Below are 23,394 nucleotides of genomic sequence, written 5' to 3'. Positions count from 1 at the left end.
GTTAAAATTACACTACAAAATCCCACAAAATCCATCAAAATCCAATTTATTAAACAATCCTTCGAAATTTGAATGACTTTGAATACCACAAGACTTTTTTTAAATGATGAAAAGTCTTGATTGAATACCTCAAGACTTTTTTAAAATGACAAAGAGTCTTGATTGAATACCACTAGACTTTTTTTAAATTCCAAAAAGTCTTGATTGAATACCACAAGACTTTTTCATAATTAAAAAGTCTTTTAAAATCCCATAGAAGGGTGAGGTTGGGACCAAAACAGAAGGGAACCTAACAGAAGGGACCAAAAGGGATCAAACGTTAAGTTTTACAAAGTCTTGATTGAATACCACACTTAACGTTTTGTTGTTAAAACTAACGGAAACCTAACAGAAGGGACCAAAACGAGACTAAAAAAAAAATTAAAATCCTCAAACAATCTTTTTTTTAGTTAAGGGACCAAAGCGATACCAATTAAATAGTTAAGGGACCAAAAGAGCATTTAAGCCTTGAATATAATATCATCCTTTTTGTAATTTGGGATAAGGTTAGGGTTTGAATGATCATCTTAAAAGACTTTTTAGTCTTGATCCAATAAATGTATTCTTACACACCCACTCCACTATGAGGTAGTTTTGACACTTTCTCTTTTTCTTTCATTTAGATCATTTGAACTATGCATATGATTGGCTTTATGATTCAAAAACTTAACTTATAATCAAATGTGATTCAACATTTTCTTTTTGTTGACAAAATACATGATTTTCACTTGAAAATTTCAAAAATAAGAAAACTATAATTATTCAATTTCGCCCTCCAATTCTTTTTTTTCCTTTCATACATGTAGTCTGGTGGCTAGAATTCACCTTTTTCAAGGTAAATAAGTGGAGTGTCCGGAGTTCGAACCCCGGCCTCTGTATATAACAATGCAGGTCTCTTGCCAATTGATGTGCTTAACAGGGAGCAGTTGATGTGCATACCCTATACAAATTCAAGATAGTACTGAAATAAGACATTGTATCCTTCTATTCAATACCAACAGCAGAAACACGCCTCATCAATAACAAGAGACCACTTTATGAAGTGCGTACATATCTCTCTCAGTGACCGAAATTAATGAAAATTCGCAGCTACCAAGAATTTCTAAAATGTCAAAAATTAACATCCCATGACCAAAACCAAAACATCCCACTTCAAGCTAAGGACTTATACATTGAAACAGAGAAGACAACACCTTATAAAGAACACATCCCTCGAAAAATTATGCATTTCAACATTCCTTTTGACATCAATCCATTCAATGCATAATAGTAGGCCAGCAGCAACTAACACACTTAACCTTTGCTTACCATTCCTGAACAGAAATCCACCCTTCATTTCCTGCATAATCTTTAAATTCTTAATACTCTAGCCATGTTAGTAAGCAAGAAGCAGTGTGCATCAATGTTCTCTACTTACTTCATCCAAAACAAGTATGCTATGGATGTTGTCCAAAAATGATTTGTCTAAATGAACTAATTCCTTATATATGTATTCTTCATTCTTCCGTAAAAGTATATTCAAGGTTATCAATAGAACACACATACCTGAAATGATTTCCAGCCCTTCAAAAAGCTCCAATTATTTGGCCAACAATAACTTCAAAGAATATATCAACAATTGTCGCCTTATGGAAAAATTAGATGGTACAAACACAAGGTTGAATACTTACATTTTCCCTTGATGTGGAAACAATGTAAGAAAAATGCAATAAAAAAAACAAATGTTTCTTCCATCTAAATGGGGTCAACTGCATGAACCATTTAAAACTCAGGACTTCAGAATGACCAATGAATGAAAAAAATCATACAACAATATGAAGAAAATTGACTGCACATTGGAAATAAAATATAACTAAGTCAATAATCAAAACAATCAACCATTTCGATCATTATAATAACAAAATGAAAATAATGTGACATGATTTTCAACTAAAACTACACCATTCTCATCACAAAATGAACATAGCTACATTTCTCTTAAAGTAGACCGCGAGCAATCATTTCACGTAGAATTTTCTCTGCCTTATCATTCTCATCATTTTTAAAGAGAGCACGGATAATTGTTTCATAAGTTACAGCATCTGGAATGCAACCATTGTCTTCCATTTTTGACAGCAGGGTCACAGCTTCATCAAATAAGCCCTCTAAACAAAGACCATTGATCATAATAGTATATGTCCAGAGTGTTACCTTATAGCCTTTAATCAAAAGATCCTGAAAAATCACTTGTGCATTCTCAAGTCTTCCTTCTTTGCATAGTCCATCGATAAGTATATTGTATGTGTTAATATTGGGTTGAATGCCCTGATCTTTAATTTTCTTGACCAATGCAATTGCCTTGTCAACTTGATGGTTTTTACATAAAGCGTGTAAGAAGGAATTGTAAGTGATCACATCGGCAGGTTGACCTCTATCATGCATCTGATCAAGAAGCTCCCATGCATGAGAGATTCTCCCTGATTTGCACAAAGCATCAATAAGAGAACTGTAAGTTACCTTATCAGGAGCAATTCCTCTGCAACACATGTCATTAAAGAGATTTAAGGCTTCATCAACCATTTTAATCTTACATAAACCATTAATAATGATATTGTAGCTGCAAACATTAGGTGTCATTCTCCTTTTTCCTATGACGTTGAATACATTCTTTGCCTTATTCACTTCATTAGCTAGGCAATAACCATCCATTAATGTATTATATGTAACAGCATCAGGTTCCACGCCTTCTTTCATCATCACAGCTATCACATTTTTAGCTTCTTTGATCTTTCCTTCCTTACAAAGAGCATCAACCAATATATTAAAAGTATAAACATCTGGGTGGATGTTTGTCAATAGCATTTCATGGAACAAACAAAATGCTTCTTTCAGTTGACCAACAATGCAAAATCCATATATTAGAGAGCTCAAAGTAACAACATCAGGAGAAACTTTCTTTACAATCATTTGAGAATATAACTCATAAGCCTCAGTCACCAATTTCTCTTTACACAAACTATCAATGATTGTGCTATACATTACAACATTAGTGTTAACCAATTTCCCATCAATCTTTCTCAACACTTGTAAGGCTTTGGTTGTTTTTCCCAATTTACACAAGCCATTGATCAAGGTCCCATAGCTAACTTGGTCCAAGTGGAATCCAAGTGAAATCACATGATCGTGAAAGTGCAGAGCCTCCTTGACCTTACCATTAACACACAAACCATTGATAAGAGTATTAAAGGTAATGGTATTCGGCTGAAACCCAACCTTGAGAATCTTCCCGAATAGAGAAAAGGCAAAATCCATTTCCCAAAGATGGCAGTAACAATTAATGAGAATATTGAAAGTAACAATATCAGGTGTAATTCCATGAAATTCCAATTGATGAAAAAGGGAAATAGCAGTAGGGTAATGATTGTTGTTAGACTTAACAAGGGAACCTAATATCTTGTTAAATTCAATAATCGATGGAGTGGGATTCATATGAAGCATATGATTGAATGAAGAAACAACATTATCAAGATTATTTGAATTGAATGAAGAGTGAGAGTATAATCTTATTCTTAAGAAGGGAAAAAGAGAAATGGGATTGGTAGAAGATCGAAACCTGGCGCAGCATGAAGACATTTGGGCGTGAGTGAGCGGCACTTGCTTGCTTGGTAAGCGGTAGAAGAAGACGCAAGCTGTTGTTGTTGGTGATTGATTGATAGTCAGAGCTTCAACGGAAATTGAGTAAATAGTCAATTTCCCCTTTGAAATGGTAAGTTTCATCACTTATCCTCCTGAAATTAACAAAACTTCAATTACCACACAACGTTAGTCAATTTACCCCCTCCGTCAAATTTTTCTGTTAGTGAACATGACGTTTTGCAAATACCCCCTGAAGTTTTGCAATTATGTGCAAAATGCCCCCCAAACTTAAAAATTTATATTTTTTTTTCTTAAAAACAAACAATTAATAGTTAAATATTAAAGCTAACTATTAATTTTGGAGTTTGGAAAAACTACATACATATATACATCAAAATAGAAAAAAATATGTATTTTTAAAGTGACAATAATTGTTATTTCTAATAGACAAATTATTATTTTTAGAGGTTTATAAACAAATTAATAATCAGATTTAAATTTATATTTTCTCCTTCACTACCTTAGTCTTTTAACTCCTCCAACTCCTTCAACAATTTGCTCAAACCATTTAAACTACACAACCCCCAATATTAATCTACAAATCATCTCATTATTGTCACTTTAAAAAATACATATTTTTCCCCATTTTGGAGCCTATTTTGATGTATATATGCATGTAGTTTTCCCAAATTCCAAAATTAATAGTTAGTTTTAATATTTAACTATTAATTGTTTGTTTTTAATAAAAAAAATAATATAAATTTTTAAGTTTGGAGGGCATTTTGCACATAAGTGCAAAACTTCTGGGGGTATTTGCAAAACGTCATGTTCACTAACAGAAAAATTTAACGGAAGGGGTAAATTGACTAACGTTGTGAAATTTCAGGGGGTAATTGAAATTTTGTTAATTTCAGAGGGGTAATTGATGAAACTTACAATTTCAGGAGGGAAATTGAATATTTACTCAACGGAAATTATAGATTTTTCCCCAATTCAATTTCTATTTTTTTTTTTTTTTTTTAGGAATATGCAACAATTTCCTTTTTGCGGAAAGTGAAACAAACAAACAAATATTAAACAAGGTGTAAAGTGGAAATTTAAAGACAAATGTTTAGTGGGTTTAGCTAAAGTAATAGTGCTACTCCCTCCGTCCCAAATTGTATGACGTTTTGAGCATTTCACACATATTAAGAAATGTAATTAATATTGTGTGGGAACGAGATATTATGAGTTGTTTTACAAAATTGTCCTCAATAAATGATATGGAAAAGATAAATGAAGGAATTGGAAGAAGAGAGAGTAATAAATAGTTAAGATATAATATGAAAAGTAACATTAATTTTTCATTGGTATTGTAAAGCAACATACAATTTGGGACAAATATTTTTTCTAAAGTGACATATAATTTGGGACGGAGGGAGTATTATATAGAGAGTCATTTCATACTTGTTAAGAAAAATATATTAGTGAAGGATAGAAGAAAAAAAAAAGTCAAGTGTTAATTTAGAGTGATGAAATTAGTATTAATTAAAGTTATAATTTAAAAAAAATAATTAATATTGCATTGTAAAGTAAAATGGATCAGTTATTGTAAAACAATACTCCCTCCGTCCCAAATTGTATGATGTTTTGGGCATTTCACACATATTAAGAAATGTAATTAATATCGTGTGAAGAGATATTATGAGTTGTTTTACAAAATAGTCCTTAGTAAATAATATGGGAAAGATAAATGAAAGAAATGAAAGAAGAGAGAGTAATAAATAATTAAGGTTATAATAGAAAAAGTAGCATTAATATTGCATTGGTAGCGACATATAATTTGGGACAAATTTTTTTCTCTAAAGCGACATACAATTTGAGACGGAGGGAGTATTTTTTTAACAAAATCGCTCACTTTCATTCTTTATTGTTAATCCCTTAATATATTTTATGTTATTTTTTGGATCAAATTTATTATTTTACCGTCTTTGACTAATATTAATATTAATTAAAAAAAATTAACTTTTATATTTTGGATAATCAAAAACCGATTCAAACTAAACAATGTATATTTGTATCAGATTAGATTGATTTTTGTATATAGTCTTCCAAACATAACTGCATTTGATTTTTATTTTCGATCGGATGAGTTTTTACCTCAAAATTGATCTAAATTCCATCACGAACACCCGTATATAATGTTTGTAGAATAAAGATGTAAGAAATATTTATTCATGTTTCTCAAAAGTTTATTAAATTTTTTTCCTATGTATCAAATATTTTCGAGAAAGATATTTTTTATAAAGGTTAACAAATGAAGGGGCTTTGATAATCCAGAGATCGACCAGTTTGTTCAAGTATTGTTCCATCTAGGAATCGAACTCGGGTTCTCCCAAACGATTCGTGTAACACTCTAATCGTTATTTTAATATTTTTGATTATGTGGAGTCTTATATATGATTTTTAGTGATTTATGTGGTGTGTTTATTTAATTATATGGTTTATGTTATTAATAATTAGAATAAGTGGGAAAGATAATTAATTAGAGTTTTAGGGGTTATGTTATGATTAATAGAATTAAGGGGGGGGGGGAGTTAATTGCTAATTAGGGGAGTTACATTTTGCGAGTTAAAGAAAGGAAAAACCAGAGAAACTATTTTACGTAGAAACAAGACTTTTGGGAGAAAAGAGAGAGAAGAGCAAGTAGAGCCAAGGATCTTTTGTTGTGAATTTTTCTTCTGCAAAACTAAGGTAAGGGTGAAGTTTACTGCAATTGTATTGATTTTGAATTCTGATTTTGAGTTTGACAGGTTTTGGTAGAAATTGGGAATTCTAGGTTTATGTTGAATTAGTGGATTTGAGTGCATAGATTGATGTTTTGGGGTTAGAAATAGGTTCTAAGTGTGAACAACATTTCATTTCAAATCTGTAAACTAATTTGGGGAGTGAAAATGAGAAAAATGGGATTTTTGGGAAAAACCTGCATTCTGCCCGTACAGAAGTTCATCACTCGCCTCGCGAGTAGCCTATGCTCGCCATAGCGAGTGAGCAACTTCATGGCTCGCCTCGCGAGTGAGATGGCTCGCCATGGCGAGTACCTGCGAGGAAAACTGGATTTTTGAAGTGTTGTTATAAGCCGTAACTTGGATAGTTTTAAGTGCCTAGATGTTTTTGGAGAGGTCTGGGACAATTTTTCAGATTAAAAGGATGATTAGAGAACTTAAAAATGAAGATTTAGTGAGAAAAATGTCAAAACTCCCGAGAGCACCATATTTCTGTTCGGCTCGAGTTCGCCTCGAACTCGCCATGGCGAGTGCCCTGTTTCTTGAGCTCGCCATAGCGAGCAGATGTGCTCGCGAGGCGAGCTGCCCATAATTTTGTTGGATTGATTTTTGTTGTGAATGGTTGATTTGTCTTCTTGATTAAAGCATGGCTTTTATGATTGGTGTACTTTTCTGGATGTTATAAATTGGTGGTAATGAATGGATGATGGCTGGATGTATGCTTTTATTTAATTAAGTTATACATGAATATTGTAAATTGGGGAGGTGAGTCATATACATATATATGCATAGGTTGGATTGTATGTAGATATACTCAAGTGGGTCAGTTGCATAAGCATAACAGTGGGAGAGCTTCGGCTCTGGAACGCCTTGTCGTTCAAAGTGGTGGAGTACTAGTTGCTCAAAGTGGTGTTAGTGGTGAGGATTTATGTCATGAAAATGAATGCTTTAACCATTCTACAGCGGTGAGGGCTACGGTCCTGATTTCGATACCACATGCATGGGTGTTGTTAGCGGAGTTTTAGTGGAGTGGTGATGAGTTGCATGAGTCGTTGAGTGGGTTATTAATTACCGTTGTTGATGATGTTTGAAAATAATGAGATTTATATACTGTTGATGAATTATATGATAGGGTGTTAGATTCGATTGATGCATTCTTTATCTATATTATTGTTGTGAATCTCACCCCTTCTACTTAAAAACGTTGCCCTTCCTATGGGTAACTTGCAGGTGATCCTGAGTAGTTGGTGGTGGCTCAAAGTGTCTAGGGCTCTGATTACATGTGATGGGATTTTATTTGTTTAATTTCTTCCTATGTATCAAATTTTGAATATTGTTGTTGTAGCCCTACTGGTGTTGGAATTTATGATATTTAGACTTTCATGCCAAGAATTTATTATGGAGTTTATGACAGTTGTGGATTGTTGTTGGTGATAAAATTTCCGCTGCAGATTTAATGAAAATTTGAAGGATGTTTATTTAAATGAATTTTAATTATATCCTATTTAAGATGATTATTATGAATGCGATGTGACATGCCGTTTGAGGTTTTACTCTGATGTTGAAAAATTATTATTTAATTGATTTTGGAAAACGGGGTGTTACAATTCATCATTTGGTGAACCTCATTAACAGGTTGAACATAATCACTTGAGCTATGAAAAATGTTTTATTTTCAAGGCAAAGCGTGGAATTTTTTTTTTCGTTCTAGAAGGATGAATAAATTCATGTGTACAAATTGACAAAAAAAAAAAAAATCATGTGTAACTAGTCATAACTTTCTCTCTTCAAGTAAATCTCATAAAGTAAAAGTTAACAAACACCCTATTAATTAAGAGGAAATTTAAAAATTAAATAATAGGTTTGACAATAAAATATTAAACATTAATTTTTTTATACAATTAAATGAGATGAGGTTGTCACGACCCAAAATTCACAATAGTGATCGGCGCACGAACTAGAACATCCTAGTCAGGCAAGTCTATTAACGACACTTGGCACACTATAATTTAAACAATTTTTAAATTGATTTTCACTTAAAATGATACCCACTGAAATTTCGACATAGTACCCTCTGTATTTTGAATATTTTCCAAGATATGAATCATGTCTATAAACTTGTATTATCAGCCAGAATCTCAAAGTGACATAACTAGATGTTTGTACAACTCAAAACAAAACATTTCTAAACTACCAATAGGCTCAAAGGAGTGACATTGATGGATTTTTAACCACGCTAGAAGCTTTCTACTATGCAATTGACTTTGCAACATCACCGTAGTTTTCAAAACACCATTCTTAAAACACATGTCTAAAACCATATTTTGCAACATAACGAAACTTATGTCAAAATATATATCACCAAAACTCAATTGAAAATTTACTAATTATAATCATAAGTAAATCCAAATTCAAATCTAAATCCAATCTAAATGGAGTACATATTAATATCAAAATCTTCGAAAACACAATCCCTAATGTTCTTTATCCAATATACCCCTTTAAATAACCAAAACAAAGCAAAGTCTGCTTGCTAATCTCCAAAAACAGTAAGAATTTCCCTGTTTCCAAGCCATATCACTCCTTTACAACCAAGGTAGTCAGGAACGAGTCCCAGCACGTAGGATCGCACGATCTTACGTGCCACAGCACTTCGACCGTGCTTCGATCCTACTTACGAACCATGTTTTCTCTTTTTGCTCTGTTTCCTCTGTTTTTTGCCGTTTTTTCCTCTAATATCTCTGTTTTTATGCTTGGCTCCCCTGTTTTTCCTCTATTTTCCCTATATATTTATCTCAATTCTATCGACAACCTATCGATCCTACTTACGAACCGTGTTACGTTCCTCGTGTTTACGTTCTTTCACCGGCCGACCGATCCTACGTAGGAACTCGTTCCTGACTACATTGTTTACAACTACAACTGCCAAACTATCCCGTTCAATTCAATCACTATATTGTGCTTCTTCAATTCCAACGAAGCTATCACTTTTTGGTGTTCTAACTGCTCAAAGCCATAACAGTGTTGGTGGTGCAGTAAAAAGTGCTACTGCATAACGACACTACCAGCGCTATTCTTAACCATCAACACAGATTCATTACTTTTCTAGACACAAATTCTGGAAACACAGACAGGTCCACTCCACAGACAGCATAACCACACTACCAAGCACAGTATCAAAATCACGTATGTCTAGTATTTCATGCTAGGCTTGCTATTAGCTATCAGAAAAGTTTTGCACCTCAATTAAGAAAGCTATCAAATGCTTCCAAATTAGGGAATAACTTATTTCTATAAAATATCCAATTAGGTTCATAACTGTTTTCAACTTATTTCCATAAGCTCTGCATAATAACTTATCAAAACAACTTTTAACCTCTATGAAAACAATTTGACTTAAGTTTATTTTTTGTTATAGAAATAGTTTATACATAAGCACTTATATGATAAGTGCTTATATTAAGTTGTTTATCCAAACAAATATAAAAGAAGATTTTCAGAAGAGTGACAGTCACATGAGTAAAGTGGGGAAGGAAAGGAAGTAAGACCTATAGACGAGATTGTAAAACTGGCAGGGGGTGAAAGAAATATTGTCTCACAACACTATGTAATTGCAACTGAGGCTGAGAAATATGGACCAACAATGCGAGATGGATCAACCTTCCTCTTCTTCTTAAATTGTTGTTAAAATATAAGAAGATTCAATTCAAACTCAAAGAAAGAAAGGGTTACTAATTGTATGCATATTTGTAAAATCCTTCAAGATATTAATAGCTTCATTATGATCTTGAAGGGGGATGAGACCTCCAATAGACAGAGCGATTCAGTGACAGTTTTCATAGTTGTGACATAATTAGTAATCAAATTGACATTTTGATCTTATGATATTCTTAGTCATATATGTTTCTGTTTTTGAGTAGAAATTGACGATGGAATATACAACTTGAAATCCATGTAGACTAATAAAAATATGAAGTGTCAACTCATCTACAAAGATCCAAACATGATACTGATATTACCTCTAAAGTTGTTTGTAATCCTTCTAGCTCTACCTTATTTCAAAATTGTCAAAGCCTCAAGTAATTCAAAGGTCCATCATCCTCACCACATCTTTCTAAGCCATGCTTAACTTCTTCAACTCGAAGGTCCATCCACCTCATAAAAACTCAACCAAGTTTTACCGTTCAAGAGATAAGGAGGAACTTAATGCGATGTAATCAAGCCAACTGCAAGACTTTCATCATAAAATAAGTTTGTTATGTTGAGAGCAAAGCAAAATTTCAACTGAAAAAGCACATACTGATCAATCAAGTAATTCATCATCAATTAATTAAGGCTTTAATATGTGTTTCGTCCCTGCAATTAGGGCTCATTTAAAAATCGGTCCTTGTAATCGCTAATCTTGGCAAACTACCCTCCCAAAGTTTAATCATTTAAAATTTGGTCCCTGAGCCCAGTTAATCACTGCCACGTCACTGATTAGCTGACGTGGCAGTTATGATTAACTTATTTCATGTGAACGAACCAAAATACCCCTGAAATATTTACAAAAATTACCAATATACCCTCAAATTCATCTTCTCCACTTCTTCCTCCTCACATAAACCTTCATCTCTTAACTCCCAGAACAACTTGAACAACAACAAACACCACCACCACCAACATGGCGGCGTGAACAGTCCCACCGTCGATCCTCTTTTCGCCGCCGTCAAATAAGTGACCACACCAAACCAAATACATGTTCCTTTTCAACCATCATGGAAGAAATGAAATCCCTAACGATCCTTGTTTTCCCAATAGCCATAGGCCCATAACAGCTCTTATTTTCTATTCTCGTTCCATGGTGTCCATGATGTTCCTTGGCTACCTAGGAGAACTTGAACTTGCAATCGGTTCACTGGTATACATGGTGTCCGTTCTCTCCGGCCTCTCTGTTCACAAACCTTTGGAGCAAACGTCCTAAACTCCATCATTAACCCTTCAACGTTGTATCCTCTTCTTATAGCTATGTTCCATTCCCATTTACTTCATGTGGCTTATGACAGTGATCAAATTGCGACAACAACACAATGACTTGAAATTACAACAACATAAATTTCAAATTAAAAATAGGGAAAAACTAATTTGGGGAATCAAGGTTTGTAGTTGGGATGCAATTATCATTACCCACAAAGCTCTCTAACTGTTAAGTCATGGGTTAGTTCAAATTGCAGGAAAAAAAAATTGATTTGGTTTTGGGACATGAGATTACATGTGTGAAATGATTTTGATGGAATAAAACTGCCCTCATGTGTGAATTGATTTGGTTTTGGGACGTGAATTGAGGGAACCGCAAGATCTCAACCTTCCTCCTTCTGGGTTGGTTGAAATTGTGAACAAAGTTTTGATTTTTATTGGTTGATGAATAATGGATTTGTTATTTGAAGCTCATAATGTTTTACTCATAGGAAATTAATGTTTGTTTATATTTAATCCTAGGTTATTAATTCATGGATGTTGAATATGTTTATGGGAGAAGAAGAGTTGCAAATCAAACAAGAGAAGGGGAAATGAACAATTAGATTGGAGGAAGAAGCATTCACGTTTGGCTAAGACCTTTAGGGGTATTTTCGTCTGTTCATGTCCATAATTGTTGAGTCCCACTGCCACGTCAGCTAATCAGTGACGTGGCAGTAATTAACTAGGTTCAGGGACCAAATTTTAAATGATTAAACTTTGGGAGGGTAGTTTGCCAGGATTAGTGATTACAAGGACCAATTTTTAAATGAGCCCTAATTGCAGGGACGAAACACATATTAAAGCCATTAATTAATAGTAAAAAAAAAAAAACTTGTAGCACAGCTTAAATCAATCCTATCAGTAAACCTGGAGCACTAACTGAATATTATTTTGTTAGAAATTTCATCTGGTTTCTAGACAACCGGATTGTCCTATTATTGAAAACCACAAAACCTGTCAAACCATCCTACTTTCTCATTTGGAACAAGGTAGTGATAACAGAACCAGAATGTTTATATCAAGAGTAAAAAGCCCTAATTTAGTATATGATCAGATGACTCTTTTTGAGTCATAATTGTGTTAGAAATAACAAAAGAATGCACATATTTTCTGATAAAGATTCTAAAACTTAAGTAGTTTTTGCATTAACTTCCAAAGAGATTCTAATTTCTTTATAAACCACAATTTCAGGCTTCTTGTATTTTAGGTTAAATTAGTTAGAGCTGTAAAAGGGAAAGACATGTAAGGTCAGAAAAATATCACACACAAAATGAGACTAAATCCTCCACCAACCAGAGGCATACCAATATTCAGACAATGCATTACGAAAATGAACTTTGCTATTATTCAATTAGACTATGCTCCTGTTCTTCAGTCTTTGACAACCTTTTTAATTCCAAGGTCCATTCTAATATGTAAACTCAACAAGATTGAGTGTTCCAAGTTCCGATAATCTAACTGAACCAACAGATACATGCCAAATAAACATAAAAAAAAAATAAGGGAAGAAAAAACAAATTATACCAGACACAAAGTGTCCAAAAAGGTAACATCTAATCTTTTGATTTGCATCTCTAGATTAAATTCATTCATTAAATAGTGAGGAGGTTGTTGATTGTCATCCGCTCGGCCAAATGAATTTCTATAGTTATTGTATAACAGGAAAACAGGGAATTCTAAGATCTATTATTTAATCTATTGATAGCAGAGCAGAAAATACAGATTACAATCCCTATATAGGGAAGCTTAACCTACAGTCACTATTGAGTTAACCTACAACCTAGTTGTCAGTGTCAACTGGACAGAGGTGGCTAATTAACTTTAACCACACTGGCAGAACTGGAACAAACAGCTGAAGCTTCTAGAGCTCAGCAGAAGGTTCTAGAATCTTAGAGTACAAACTATGTCAGTAAAAATATTTGTAATTGTCAAAATTCCTTACACATTGTTATATTACTATCGTATGACTACACCAATGAGTCATGCACCTTATACCAAATTCAAGATAGCACAAAATATGAAAGTGTATCAGACCCATCCTACCAACATCAAAGAAGAAGAAAAAAGAGGACCCCATCCAACTTTTCGAACGACAGTGGCACAACTTGTACGTGACTCAACCATATAAAACTATACAAGTCTAAAACACAAAAATATATCACATATCACGATTTTATGAATTGTATCACACACGACCACCAGCCAAAGAACACAAAGAATAACCATAATAGTTTCTATTTGGTCTGTGAGTTAAAACGCAGAATAACCAATGAATGAAAAAAAAAGTACAACGATATGAAGAAAAAATGACAATACAATGGAAAGGAAAAATATTTCAAAAATAAAAACACGATTTCAAATTAGAACTAAGGTGATATTGAGGTCATTGTGTAGTTGATCATCATTTGCATATGTAACCATTAAAGCAAACATGAAAATGAATAACTAAGATTCAATCGTTGTCATCAAAATTCAAAAGTAACCTAATAAGTAACAAGAAATAATCTTAACTAATACTTTTCTTACAGTAGACCGCGAGCAATCATTTCACGTAGAAGTTTCTCTGCCTTATCATTCTCATCATTTTTAAAGAGAGCACGGATAATTGTTTCATAAGTTACAGCATCTGGAATGCAACCATTGTCTTCCATTTTTGACAGCAGGGTCACAGCTTCATCAAATAAGCCCTCTAAACAAAGACCATTGATCATAATAGTATATGTCCAAACAGTTAAATTATAGCCTTTAATCAAAAGATCCTGAAAAATCACTTGTGCATTCTCAAGTCTTCCTTCTTTGCATAGTCCATCGATAAGTATATTGTATGTGTTAATATTTGGTTGAATGCCTTGGTCTTTAATTTTCTTGACCAATGCAATTGCCTTGTCAACTTGATGGTTTTTACATAAAGCATGTAAGAAGGAGGTGTATGTGATTACATCGGCAGGTTGACCTCTATCATGCATCTGATCAAGAAGCTCCCATGCATGAGAGATTCTCCCTGATTTGCACAAAGCATCAATAAGAGAACTGTAAGTTACCCTATTAGGTTCACAATGCATATCTTTAAAGAAATTCAAGGCTTCATCAACCATTTTAATCTTACATAAACCATTAATAATGATATTGTAGCTGCGAACATTAGGTGTCATTCTCCTTTTTCCTATGACGTTGAATACATTCTTTGCCTTATTCACTTCATTAGCTAGGCAATACCCATCCATTAATGTATTATATGTAACAACAGTAGGCTCCACGCCTTCTTTCATCATCACAGCTATCACATTTTTAGCTTCTTTGATCTTTCCTTCCTTACAGAGAGCATCAACCAATATATTAAAAGTATAAACATTTGGGTGGATGTTTGTCAATAGCATTTCATGGAACAAACAAAATGCTTCTTTCAGTTGACCAACAATGCAAAATCCATATATTAGAGAGCTCAAAGTAACAACATCAGGAGAAATTTTCTTTACAATCATTTGAGAATATAACTCATAAGCCTCAGTCACCAATTTCTCTTTACACAAACTATCAATGATTGTGCTATACATTACAACATCAGTGTTAACCAATTTCCCATCAATCTTTCTCAACACTTGTAAGGCTTCGGTTGTTTTTCCCTTTTTACACAAGCCATTGATCAAGGTCCCATAGCTAACTTGGTCCAAGTGGAATCCAAGTGAAATCACATGATCGTGAAAGTGCAGAGCCTCCTTGACCTTACCATTAACACACAAACCTTTGATAAGAGTATTAAAGGTAATGGTATCCGGCTGAAACCCAACCTTAAGAATCTTCCCGAATAGAGAAAAGGCAAAATCCATTTCCCGAAGATGGCAGTAACAATTAATGAGAATATTGAAAGTAAAAATATCAGGTGTAATTCCATGAAATTCCAATTGATGAAAAAGGGAAATAGCAGTAGGGTAATGATTGTTGTTAGACTTAACAAGGGAACCTAATATCTTGTTAAATTCAATAATCGATGGAGTGGGATTCATATGAAGCATATGATTGAATGAAGAAACAACATTATCAAGATTATTTGAATTGAATGAAGAGTGAGAGTATAATCTTATTCTTAAGAAGGGAAAAAGAGAAATGGGATTGGTAGAAGATCGAAACCTGGCGCAGCATGAAGACATTTGGGCGTGAGTGAGCGGCACTTGCTTGCTTGGTAAGCGGTAGAAGAAGACGCAAGCTGTTGTTGTTGGTGATTGATAGTCGGAGCTTCAACGGAAATTATAGATTTTTCCCCAATTCAATTTCTATTTCTATTAAACAAGGCTGAAAGTAGAAATTTAAAGACAAATGTTTAGTGGCTTTAGCTAAACTAGTAGAGCTCATTTCATATATATTAACAAAAATGTATTAGTGAACGAAAGAAAAAAGTTTTAAGTGTTGATATATTTATCATTATCATAAATGCAAAAAAAAATCTGTTGAAATATGAGTGATAAAATTAGTATTAAGTAGAGTTATAATTGGAAAAAAAATAATTAATATTGCATTGTAAAGTAAAATTGATCAGTTATTGTAAAACAATACTCGTTCAGTCTCAAATTGTATGATGTTTTGGTCATTTCACACATATTAAGAAATGTAATTAATTTAAACATATCCCGCAAGTATTTATGTCAGTATATAAGCTCAAATCCGTCAATTTAAACATATCCTAAAGCTTGCTGGCCAAAGGTGCAAATCAGACCTTCATTACTAATATCACTTAACACTTAAAAATCTTCTTTTGGACTTAACAAGAGCAGCTAAACACGAAAAATTTAGCATATGATCAGATGATTCTTTGAGTCATAATTGTGTTAGAAATAACAAAAGAATGCACATATTTGCCTAATAAAGATTCTAAAACTTGAGCAGTTTTTACATTAATTTCCAAAGAGATTCTAATTTCTTTATAAACCACATTTTCAGGTTTCTTATATTATGGTCAGAAAAATGAGACTAAATCCTCCACCAATCAGAGGCATAACAATATTCAGATAATGCATCACTGTGTACGAAAATGAATTTAGCTATCTTTCCAATCAACTATCAGTCTTCGACAACATTTTTAATTCCAAGGTCCATTCTACCAAAGACAAGGGGTCTGTTTGGGAAACTAAAAAAAGAGCTTTTAGCTTTTAGCTTATAGCTTATAAGCTCGTTTGAAAAAAAAAAGCTCTGTTTGGTAACACTTTTTCACCATGAGCTTATAGCTTATTTCACGAGCTTATAAGCTATTTTTAAGAAGCTATTCCAAGTAGCGTTTGAGCTTATAGCTTATAGCTTCTCACTTTTTCTTCCAATTTTATCCTTATTATTTCATTTAAATTGTATTTTTATCCATTATCATTTTTATAATAAGCTACGTAATAAAGACTACTATCCCTTTATTTCAATTTTTGTATATATATCAGCTGGCCTTTTTTATTTTTTTGAAAAAATATATACCTTCGTTTTTTTTTTTTTTTTACGAAACAAAATACTATTATTCTATTAGTGTTACTTTTTATTTTTATTTTTTTGAGGTAAGTGTTATTTTATTTATTCTCTGTTATTAGTATTACTCTATTAGTGCTACCTTTTTTTTTGTTTTTGAGGTAAATGTTATTTTCTTTATAAAGTAGAAACACTTAAATGATAATAAATATAAGAAAAATTTTAGTGAATAAAATTTAATTTAATTTATAATACATAGGATATATTAAATTAATAAATTTAAAGTATTTTTTTAAAGAAAAATTAGTTTACAAAATTACAAATACTTAAATTAATGATATAATTTTTATTATGAATTAAGAATACCCTTTATGTCATTTTACATTTATCAGCTAGTTAAACCGCTATTTTTACCAAACACTTCAGTTAACTTATCAGCTAAAAGCTACCAGCTAGCTTATAAGCTAAAAGCTATCAGCTAGCTTATCAGCTATCCGCTATTTTTACCAAACAGAGCCAAGGTGTCCAAAAAGGTAACATTTCATAGTGAGGAGGTTGTTGATATTCATCCACTCAACAAAAGAAATATTAAGCTAGTACAATGTGTAATGGTGGAATTAACCTCTCTCAGCCAAATGTATTTCAATAGTTATTGTTTAACAAAAAACAGAGAATTCTAAAATTTGTTATTCGATCTATTATGTTAAAATCCCTATTAGGAAAGCTTAACCTACAGTCACTATTGAGTTAACCTACATCCTAGTTGTCAGTGTCAGCTGGACAGAGGTGGCTAATTAACTTTAACCACACTGGCAGAACTGGAACAAACGGCTGCAGCTTCTAGAGCTCAGCAGAAGGTTCTAGAATCTTAGAGTACAAACTAAGTCGGTAAAAATATTTGTAATTGTCAAAATTCCATATACATTAACACATTGTTATATTGCTATTGTATGACTACACCAATGAGTCATGCACCTTATACCAAATTCAAGATAGCACAAAATATGAAAGTGTATCAGACCCATCCTACCAACATCAAAGAAGAAGAAAAAAGAGGACCCCATCCAACTTTTCGAACGACAGTTGCACAACTTGTACGTGACTCAACCATATAAAACTGTACAAGTCTAAAACACAAAAATATATCACATATCACGATTTTATGAATTGTATCACACACGACCACCAGCCAAAGATCACAAAGAATAACCATAATAGTTTCTATTTGGTCTGTGAGTTAAAACGCAGAATAACCAATCAATGAAAAAAAAAAAATACAACCATATGAAGAAAAAATGACAATACAATGGAAAGAAAAAATATTTCAAAAATAAAAACACGATTTCAAATTAGAACTAAGGTGATAGTGATGTCATTGTGTAGTTGATCATCATTTGCATAAGTAACCATTAAAGCAAACATGAAAATGAATAACTAAGATTCAATCGTTGTCATCAAAATTCAAAAGTAACCTAATAAGTAACAAGAAATAATCTTAACTAATACTTTTCTTACAGTAGACCGCGAGCAATCATTTCACGTAGAAGTTTCTCTGCCTTATCATTCTCATCATTTTTAAAGAGAGCATGGATAATTGTTGCATAAGTTACAGCATTTGGAATGCAACCATTGTCTTCCATTTTTTCCAGTAGGGTCATAGCTTCATCAAACAATCCCTCCAGACAAAGACCATTAATCATAATTGTATATGTCCAGAGTGTTACCTTATAGCCTTTAATCAAAAGATCCTGAAAAATCACTTGTGCATTCTCAAGTCTTCCTTCTTTGCATAGTCCATCGATAAGTATATTGTATGTGTTAATATTGGGTTGAATGCCCTGATCTTTAATTTTCTTGACCAATGCAATTGCCTTGTCAACTTGATGGTTTTTACATAAAGCGTGTAAGAAGGAATTGTAAGTGATCACATTTGCATGTTGACCTCTATCATGCATCTGATCAAGAAGCTCCCATGCATGAGAGATTCTCCCTGATTTGCACAAAGCATCAATAAGAGAACTGTAAGTTACCTTATCAGGAGCAATTCCTATGGACCGCATTTCATTAAAGAGACTAAAGGCTTCTTGGACCATTTTATTCTTACAGAATCCATTAATCATAGTAGTATAGCTATGAGCATTAGGAGCCACTCCCATTCGAGAAATCAGGCTTAACACATGTTTGGCTTTATTTACTTCATTAACTAGGCAATATCCATCCATTAATGAACCGTAGGTAACAACATCCGGTATCACACCTTCTTTCATCATCACAGCTATCACATTTTTAGCTTCTTTGATCTTTCCTTCCTTACATAGACCATCAACCAATATGCTGAAAGTATAAACATCTGGGAGGATGTTTGTCAATAGCATTTCATGGAACAACCCAAATGCTTCTTTCAGTCGACCAACGATGCAAAATCCATAAATTAGAGAATTGAAAGTGACAACATCGGGAGAAATTCTCTTTGTAATCATTTCAGAATATAACACATATGCCTCGGTCACCAATTTATCTTTACACAAACAATCAATGATTGTGCTATACATTACCACACCAGTGTTAACCAATTTCCCATCAATCTTTCTCAACACTTGTAAGGCTTCGGTTGTTTTTCCCAATTTACACAAGCCATTGATCAAGGTCCCATAGCTAACTTGGTCCAAGTGGAATCCAAGTGAAATCACATGATCGTGAAAGTGCAAAGCTTCCTTGACCTTACCATTAAGACACATACCTTTGATAAGTGTTGTGAGGGTTACAATATCCGGGTGAAACCCCACCTTAAGAATCTTCCCGAATAGAGAAAAGGCAAGATCCATTTCCCGAAGAAGGCAGTAACAATTAATGAGAATATTGAAAGTAACAATACTTGGTGTAATTCCATGAAATTCCAATTGATGAAAAAGGGAAATAGCAGTAGGGTAATGATTGTTGTTAGACTTAACAAGGGAACCTAATATCTTGTTAAATTCAATAATCGATGGAGTGGGATTCATATGAAGCATATGATTGAATGAAGAAACAACATTATCAAGATTATTTGAATTGAATGAAGAGTGAGAGTATAATCTTATTCTTAAGAAGGGAAAAAGAGAAATGGGATTGGTAGAAGATCGAAACCTGGCGCAGCATGAAGACATTTGGGCGTGAGTGAGCGGCACTTGCTTGCTTGGTAAGCGGTAGAAGAAGACGCAAGCTGTTGTTGTTGGTGATTGATAGTCAGAGCTTCAACGGAAATTATAGATTTTTTTAGGAATATGCTACAATTTCCTTTTTGCCGAAAGTGAAACAAACAAAAAAAATATTAAACAAGGCGTAAAGTGAAAATTTAAAGACAATGTTTAGTGGATTTAGCTAAAGTAACAGTGCTATTATATTAATAGAGCTGTCAAAACGGGCCGGCTCGTATGGGCCGGTCCGTTTAGCTCGAATAAATATAGGGTTTGAGCCTAAAATATTGAGCCCGAATTTTAATAGGGTTTTTTAGTCCGGCCCTTAAAAGCCCGGTACCCGTTAGGGCTAGCCCGAATGGGCCGCGGGTAGCCCGTTAACCCACATAATAAAAAAAAATTCTATAAATTATATATATTTTGGTCTAAAGACAAATGTTTAGTGGGTTCAGCTAAAGCAACAGTGCTACTCCCTCCGGTCTTATTTACAAGAGAAATTTAGGTCAACAAAATAAATACATCAATTTTTATTGACCCAAAATTCTCTTATAAATAGGACCGGAGGGAGTATTATATAGAGAGTCATTTCATACTTGTTAAGAAAAATATATTAGTGAAGGATAGAAAAAAAGTCTTAAGTGTTCTTATTAAGTATGGTTTAATACATCATTTGGTCCTTAACTTATTTTTGATGTTCACTTTGGTCCCTTAACTATAAAGTGTCTCAATTTGGTCCGATAGATATTATGCCATTTACTAATTTGGTCCTCTCCGTTAAAATTTTGCAAAATCTGTTAACTCCTTTCCACGTGTCAGTTAAGATTGGTGATCAACGGTTAGATTTAAAAAGCACACATAGCATATCGTGGACTCACAACTCGTGTCATCTTCTTCCCTCTCATTTTCAAACTTTCTTTCTCCATGACTCTATTTCCATGTCAGAAACAACAACAATTTCTTCGTCACCATCAACTAACAATTTTTGAATAAGAAATAGTGATATCTAAGCAACAACATAACCAAATCCAGACCCGGTATATATTACAAAACAAGAAAATAGTAAAGATCCTTACATATAATATTCAAGATTCATCTTCACATACATGTATATGAATCCTATTGACAATAGAGATTAAGAAATTAACAAAAAAAAAAAAAAATATATGTTTTCAGCATCCAACGGATCTGAGACAGACAACAGCAACACTGAGTGTAACAGCCCGATTTTTAGCTAGTTTTATTTTAATTACTTTATTGTGTGTTTTTGTGTGATTAATTGTGATTGTGTGTATTTTATTGTTATCGGATGCATTTGCATGGATTACCGTATTAGAAGGGTATTTTGGTCATTTGACGGGTAAGGTAAAATGTTAATTTTGGTGAGAATTATTTTAATAATTAGTGAGAACCCTTATTTTACTAAGTTACTAGTGTAGTGATTAGTTTTTACCGTTAGTGACCGTTGGTTATATTTTACCGTTGTTAGTAATTACCGTTGAGTGTATAGAACTTTTAGAATTATGTTAGAATGGGTTAGGCCCATTAGAATTTGAGTTGAGCCCATTAAGGGGATAACACTAGGGTTGTCTTAGAATAGTTATTCATTTCACAAAACAATTTTCATAGAGAGAAGGAGAGGTAGAGAGAGAAGAGGTGAAGAGAATAGCAAGAGGGCTCAAGGGAAGCTTTAGGAATCAAGTGGGTGACCTAGGAGCTAAATTGAAGCAAGGGTTAGAGATAATCAACTTCAAATGTAAGGGGGTTAGTGATTATCATAATCATGTGTAATTTTGCATATTCTCATGTTGTATGAAAATGAGTTGATGAACAATTCATGCTAAATTCGTGCTCTTGTTGTGATGTTATGTTTGTATGCATGAATTGATGTTAGTTGTATGATTGTTGTTGAAATTACATGTTTAAATATGTGAAGATGAAAAGTTATGAAAATAGTGCAAAATGGATGAATTTGACGTGTTGTAGTTGAATTGAGCTATGATTATTATGCAATTGATGTTGTTGATGCTAATAGATGTTATGGTTGATGAATCATTGCTTGGGTATGCATATTCATGGATTGATGATGATAATTTGAATTGTTGTTGGTGTTTTGGTGAATTTGTGAATTGATGAAATATGAGAAGTTGTTGTTGAATTATGATGGAGTGTAAAATTATATGTTATGATTGTGGTTGATTGTGGATGTTGATCTCATTTCATGACTTGGGTATGATTTATGTTGAGATGTTGTTGTGAGTTGGAAGAAATGAATTGTGGTTGTTTGACACTTAGTGTTTTGAGAAAAATTATTTTGAAACAATTCCATAACTTGTAATAATGCCACGAAACGAGTGAGTTCGATGTGTTAGAGCCTCGGGTTATGCCTCGGATCACTTTTGATGATTGAGGATTTTAAACATTCGATTTTTGACCGAAAATGGCGAAAACCCGCGGCCGAAACACGCGAAAACGCGCGTTTACGGAGCGCTGCGCCTGTAGTGGAGCGCTGGGCGCCCACTTACAGGGAGACAGCCCTGGGCGCTGCACCTCTAGCGCCAGGCGCCCATGACAGGACAACGGAAACGTTGTTCCGTGTCCGGGTGCTTGGGGGTGGTCGTGTGAGGGTCCTAGGCGATCGTTTTGAAGTGTTCTTTTGCTGTTTTCACCTACTTTTCTACTGGAACACATTTGGCTTTGTCGAAACTTCAATTTTCTAAATGGTTTGAAACTTGAGTTTGTGTTGTTTCGGTTTTCGGAAATTGTTGGAACTTAGTCTTGGTGAACAAAAGGAGTTGCAAGCTTAGTCTACAGTTCTTATGGGCTTAGACAATGCTTGTAAGGTTGGTACAATGTCTTAATCATGTCAAACTTGATTTTCGGGTGGGAATGTGGAATGTATAAACTTGGGATTTTCTCGTACGAACTTAGACTAACCTTTAAACTAATGATCGATAGTTCGTAAGTGGCCTATGCTCATACTTATATGATTGATTAAGATTGAATTGTAGGATTTGAAACTTGAATAAGTTGCCTAGCTTTAAAAATTGTCAATGTTGGCCGTTTGCCACATGATTTAGATTTTTGTCGGAAATGTTTTTTTAGCAAATTGTCTTGTGAGTTATTGAGATTATTCTTGTATGACTATGTGATAGTTGACGTTGAATGGTTATATGTTGGATATGATATTTGTCATGAGATGTTGTATGTTCTCTTACTTGGAATATGAGAATTGTTTGGAATGGTGAAACTATATGATATAGTTGATGTTGAATGACATGGTTGATTATTGATAATCATGTTGATGTGTGATGGTGAATACTATGATTTATTTGTGTGGGCATGTTTTCTTGATAATGCAA

General features: G+C 33.4%; 2 protein-coding genes across 2 annotated transcripts; both read right to left on the bottom strand.

Moving 5' to 3' along the window:
- Window positions 1–1,775: 1,775 nt before the first annotated feature.
- Window positions 1,776–3,722, bottom strand: LOC120580925 (putative pentatricopeptide repeat-containing protein At1g12700, mitochondrial). Its single transcript, XM_039835247.1, has one exon. The coding sequence runs from the start codon at window positions 3,649–3,651 to the stop codon at window positions 2,017–2,019; it is 1,635 nt and encodes a 544-aa protein (XP_039691181.1). The 5' UTR covers window positions 3,652–3,722; the 3' UTR covers window positions 1,776–2,016.
- A 10,081-nt stretch (window positions 3,723–13,803) lies between these two features.
- On the bottom strand, window positions 13,804–20,143 carry LOC120576066 (protein Rf1, mitochondrial). Its single transcript, XM_039827031.1, has 2 exons — window positions 18,372–20,143; window positions 13,804–15,650 (listed from the first exon to the last, which is right to left on the bottom strand). The coding sequence occupies exons 1-2, from the start codon at window positions 20,003–20,005 to the stop codon at window positions 13,940–13,942; spliced, it is 3,345 nt and encodes a 1,114-aa protein (XP_039682965.1). The 5' UTR covers window positions 20,006–20,143; the 3' UTR covers window positions 13,804–13,939.
- Between the last annotated feature and the right edge of the window lie 3,251 nt (window positions 20,144–23,394).

Source organism: Medicago truncatula, chromosome 6 (assembly GCF_003473485.1).
Source record: "Medicago truncatula cultivar Jemalong A17 chromosome 6, MtrunA17r5.0-ANR, whole genome shotgun sequence".
NCBI lineage: Eukaryota > Viridiplantae > Streptophyta > Magnoliopsida > Fabales > Fabaceae > Medicago > Medicago truncatula.
Note: the sequence above shows the minus strand (reverse complement) of the source record. Positions and strands in the feature narration are given on the sequence as shown.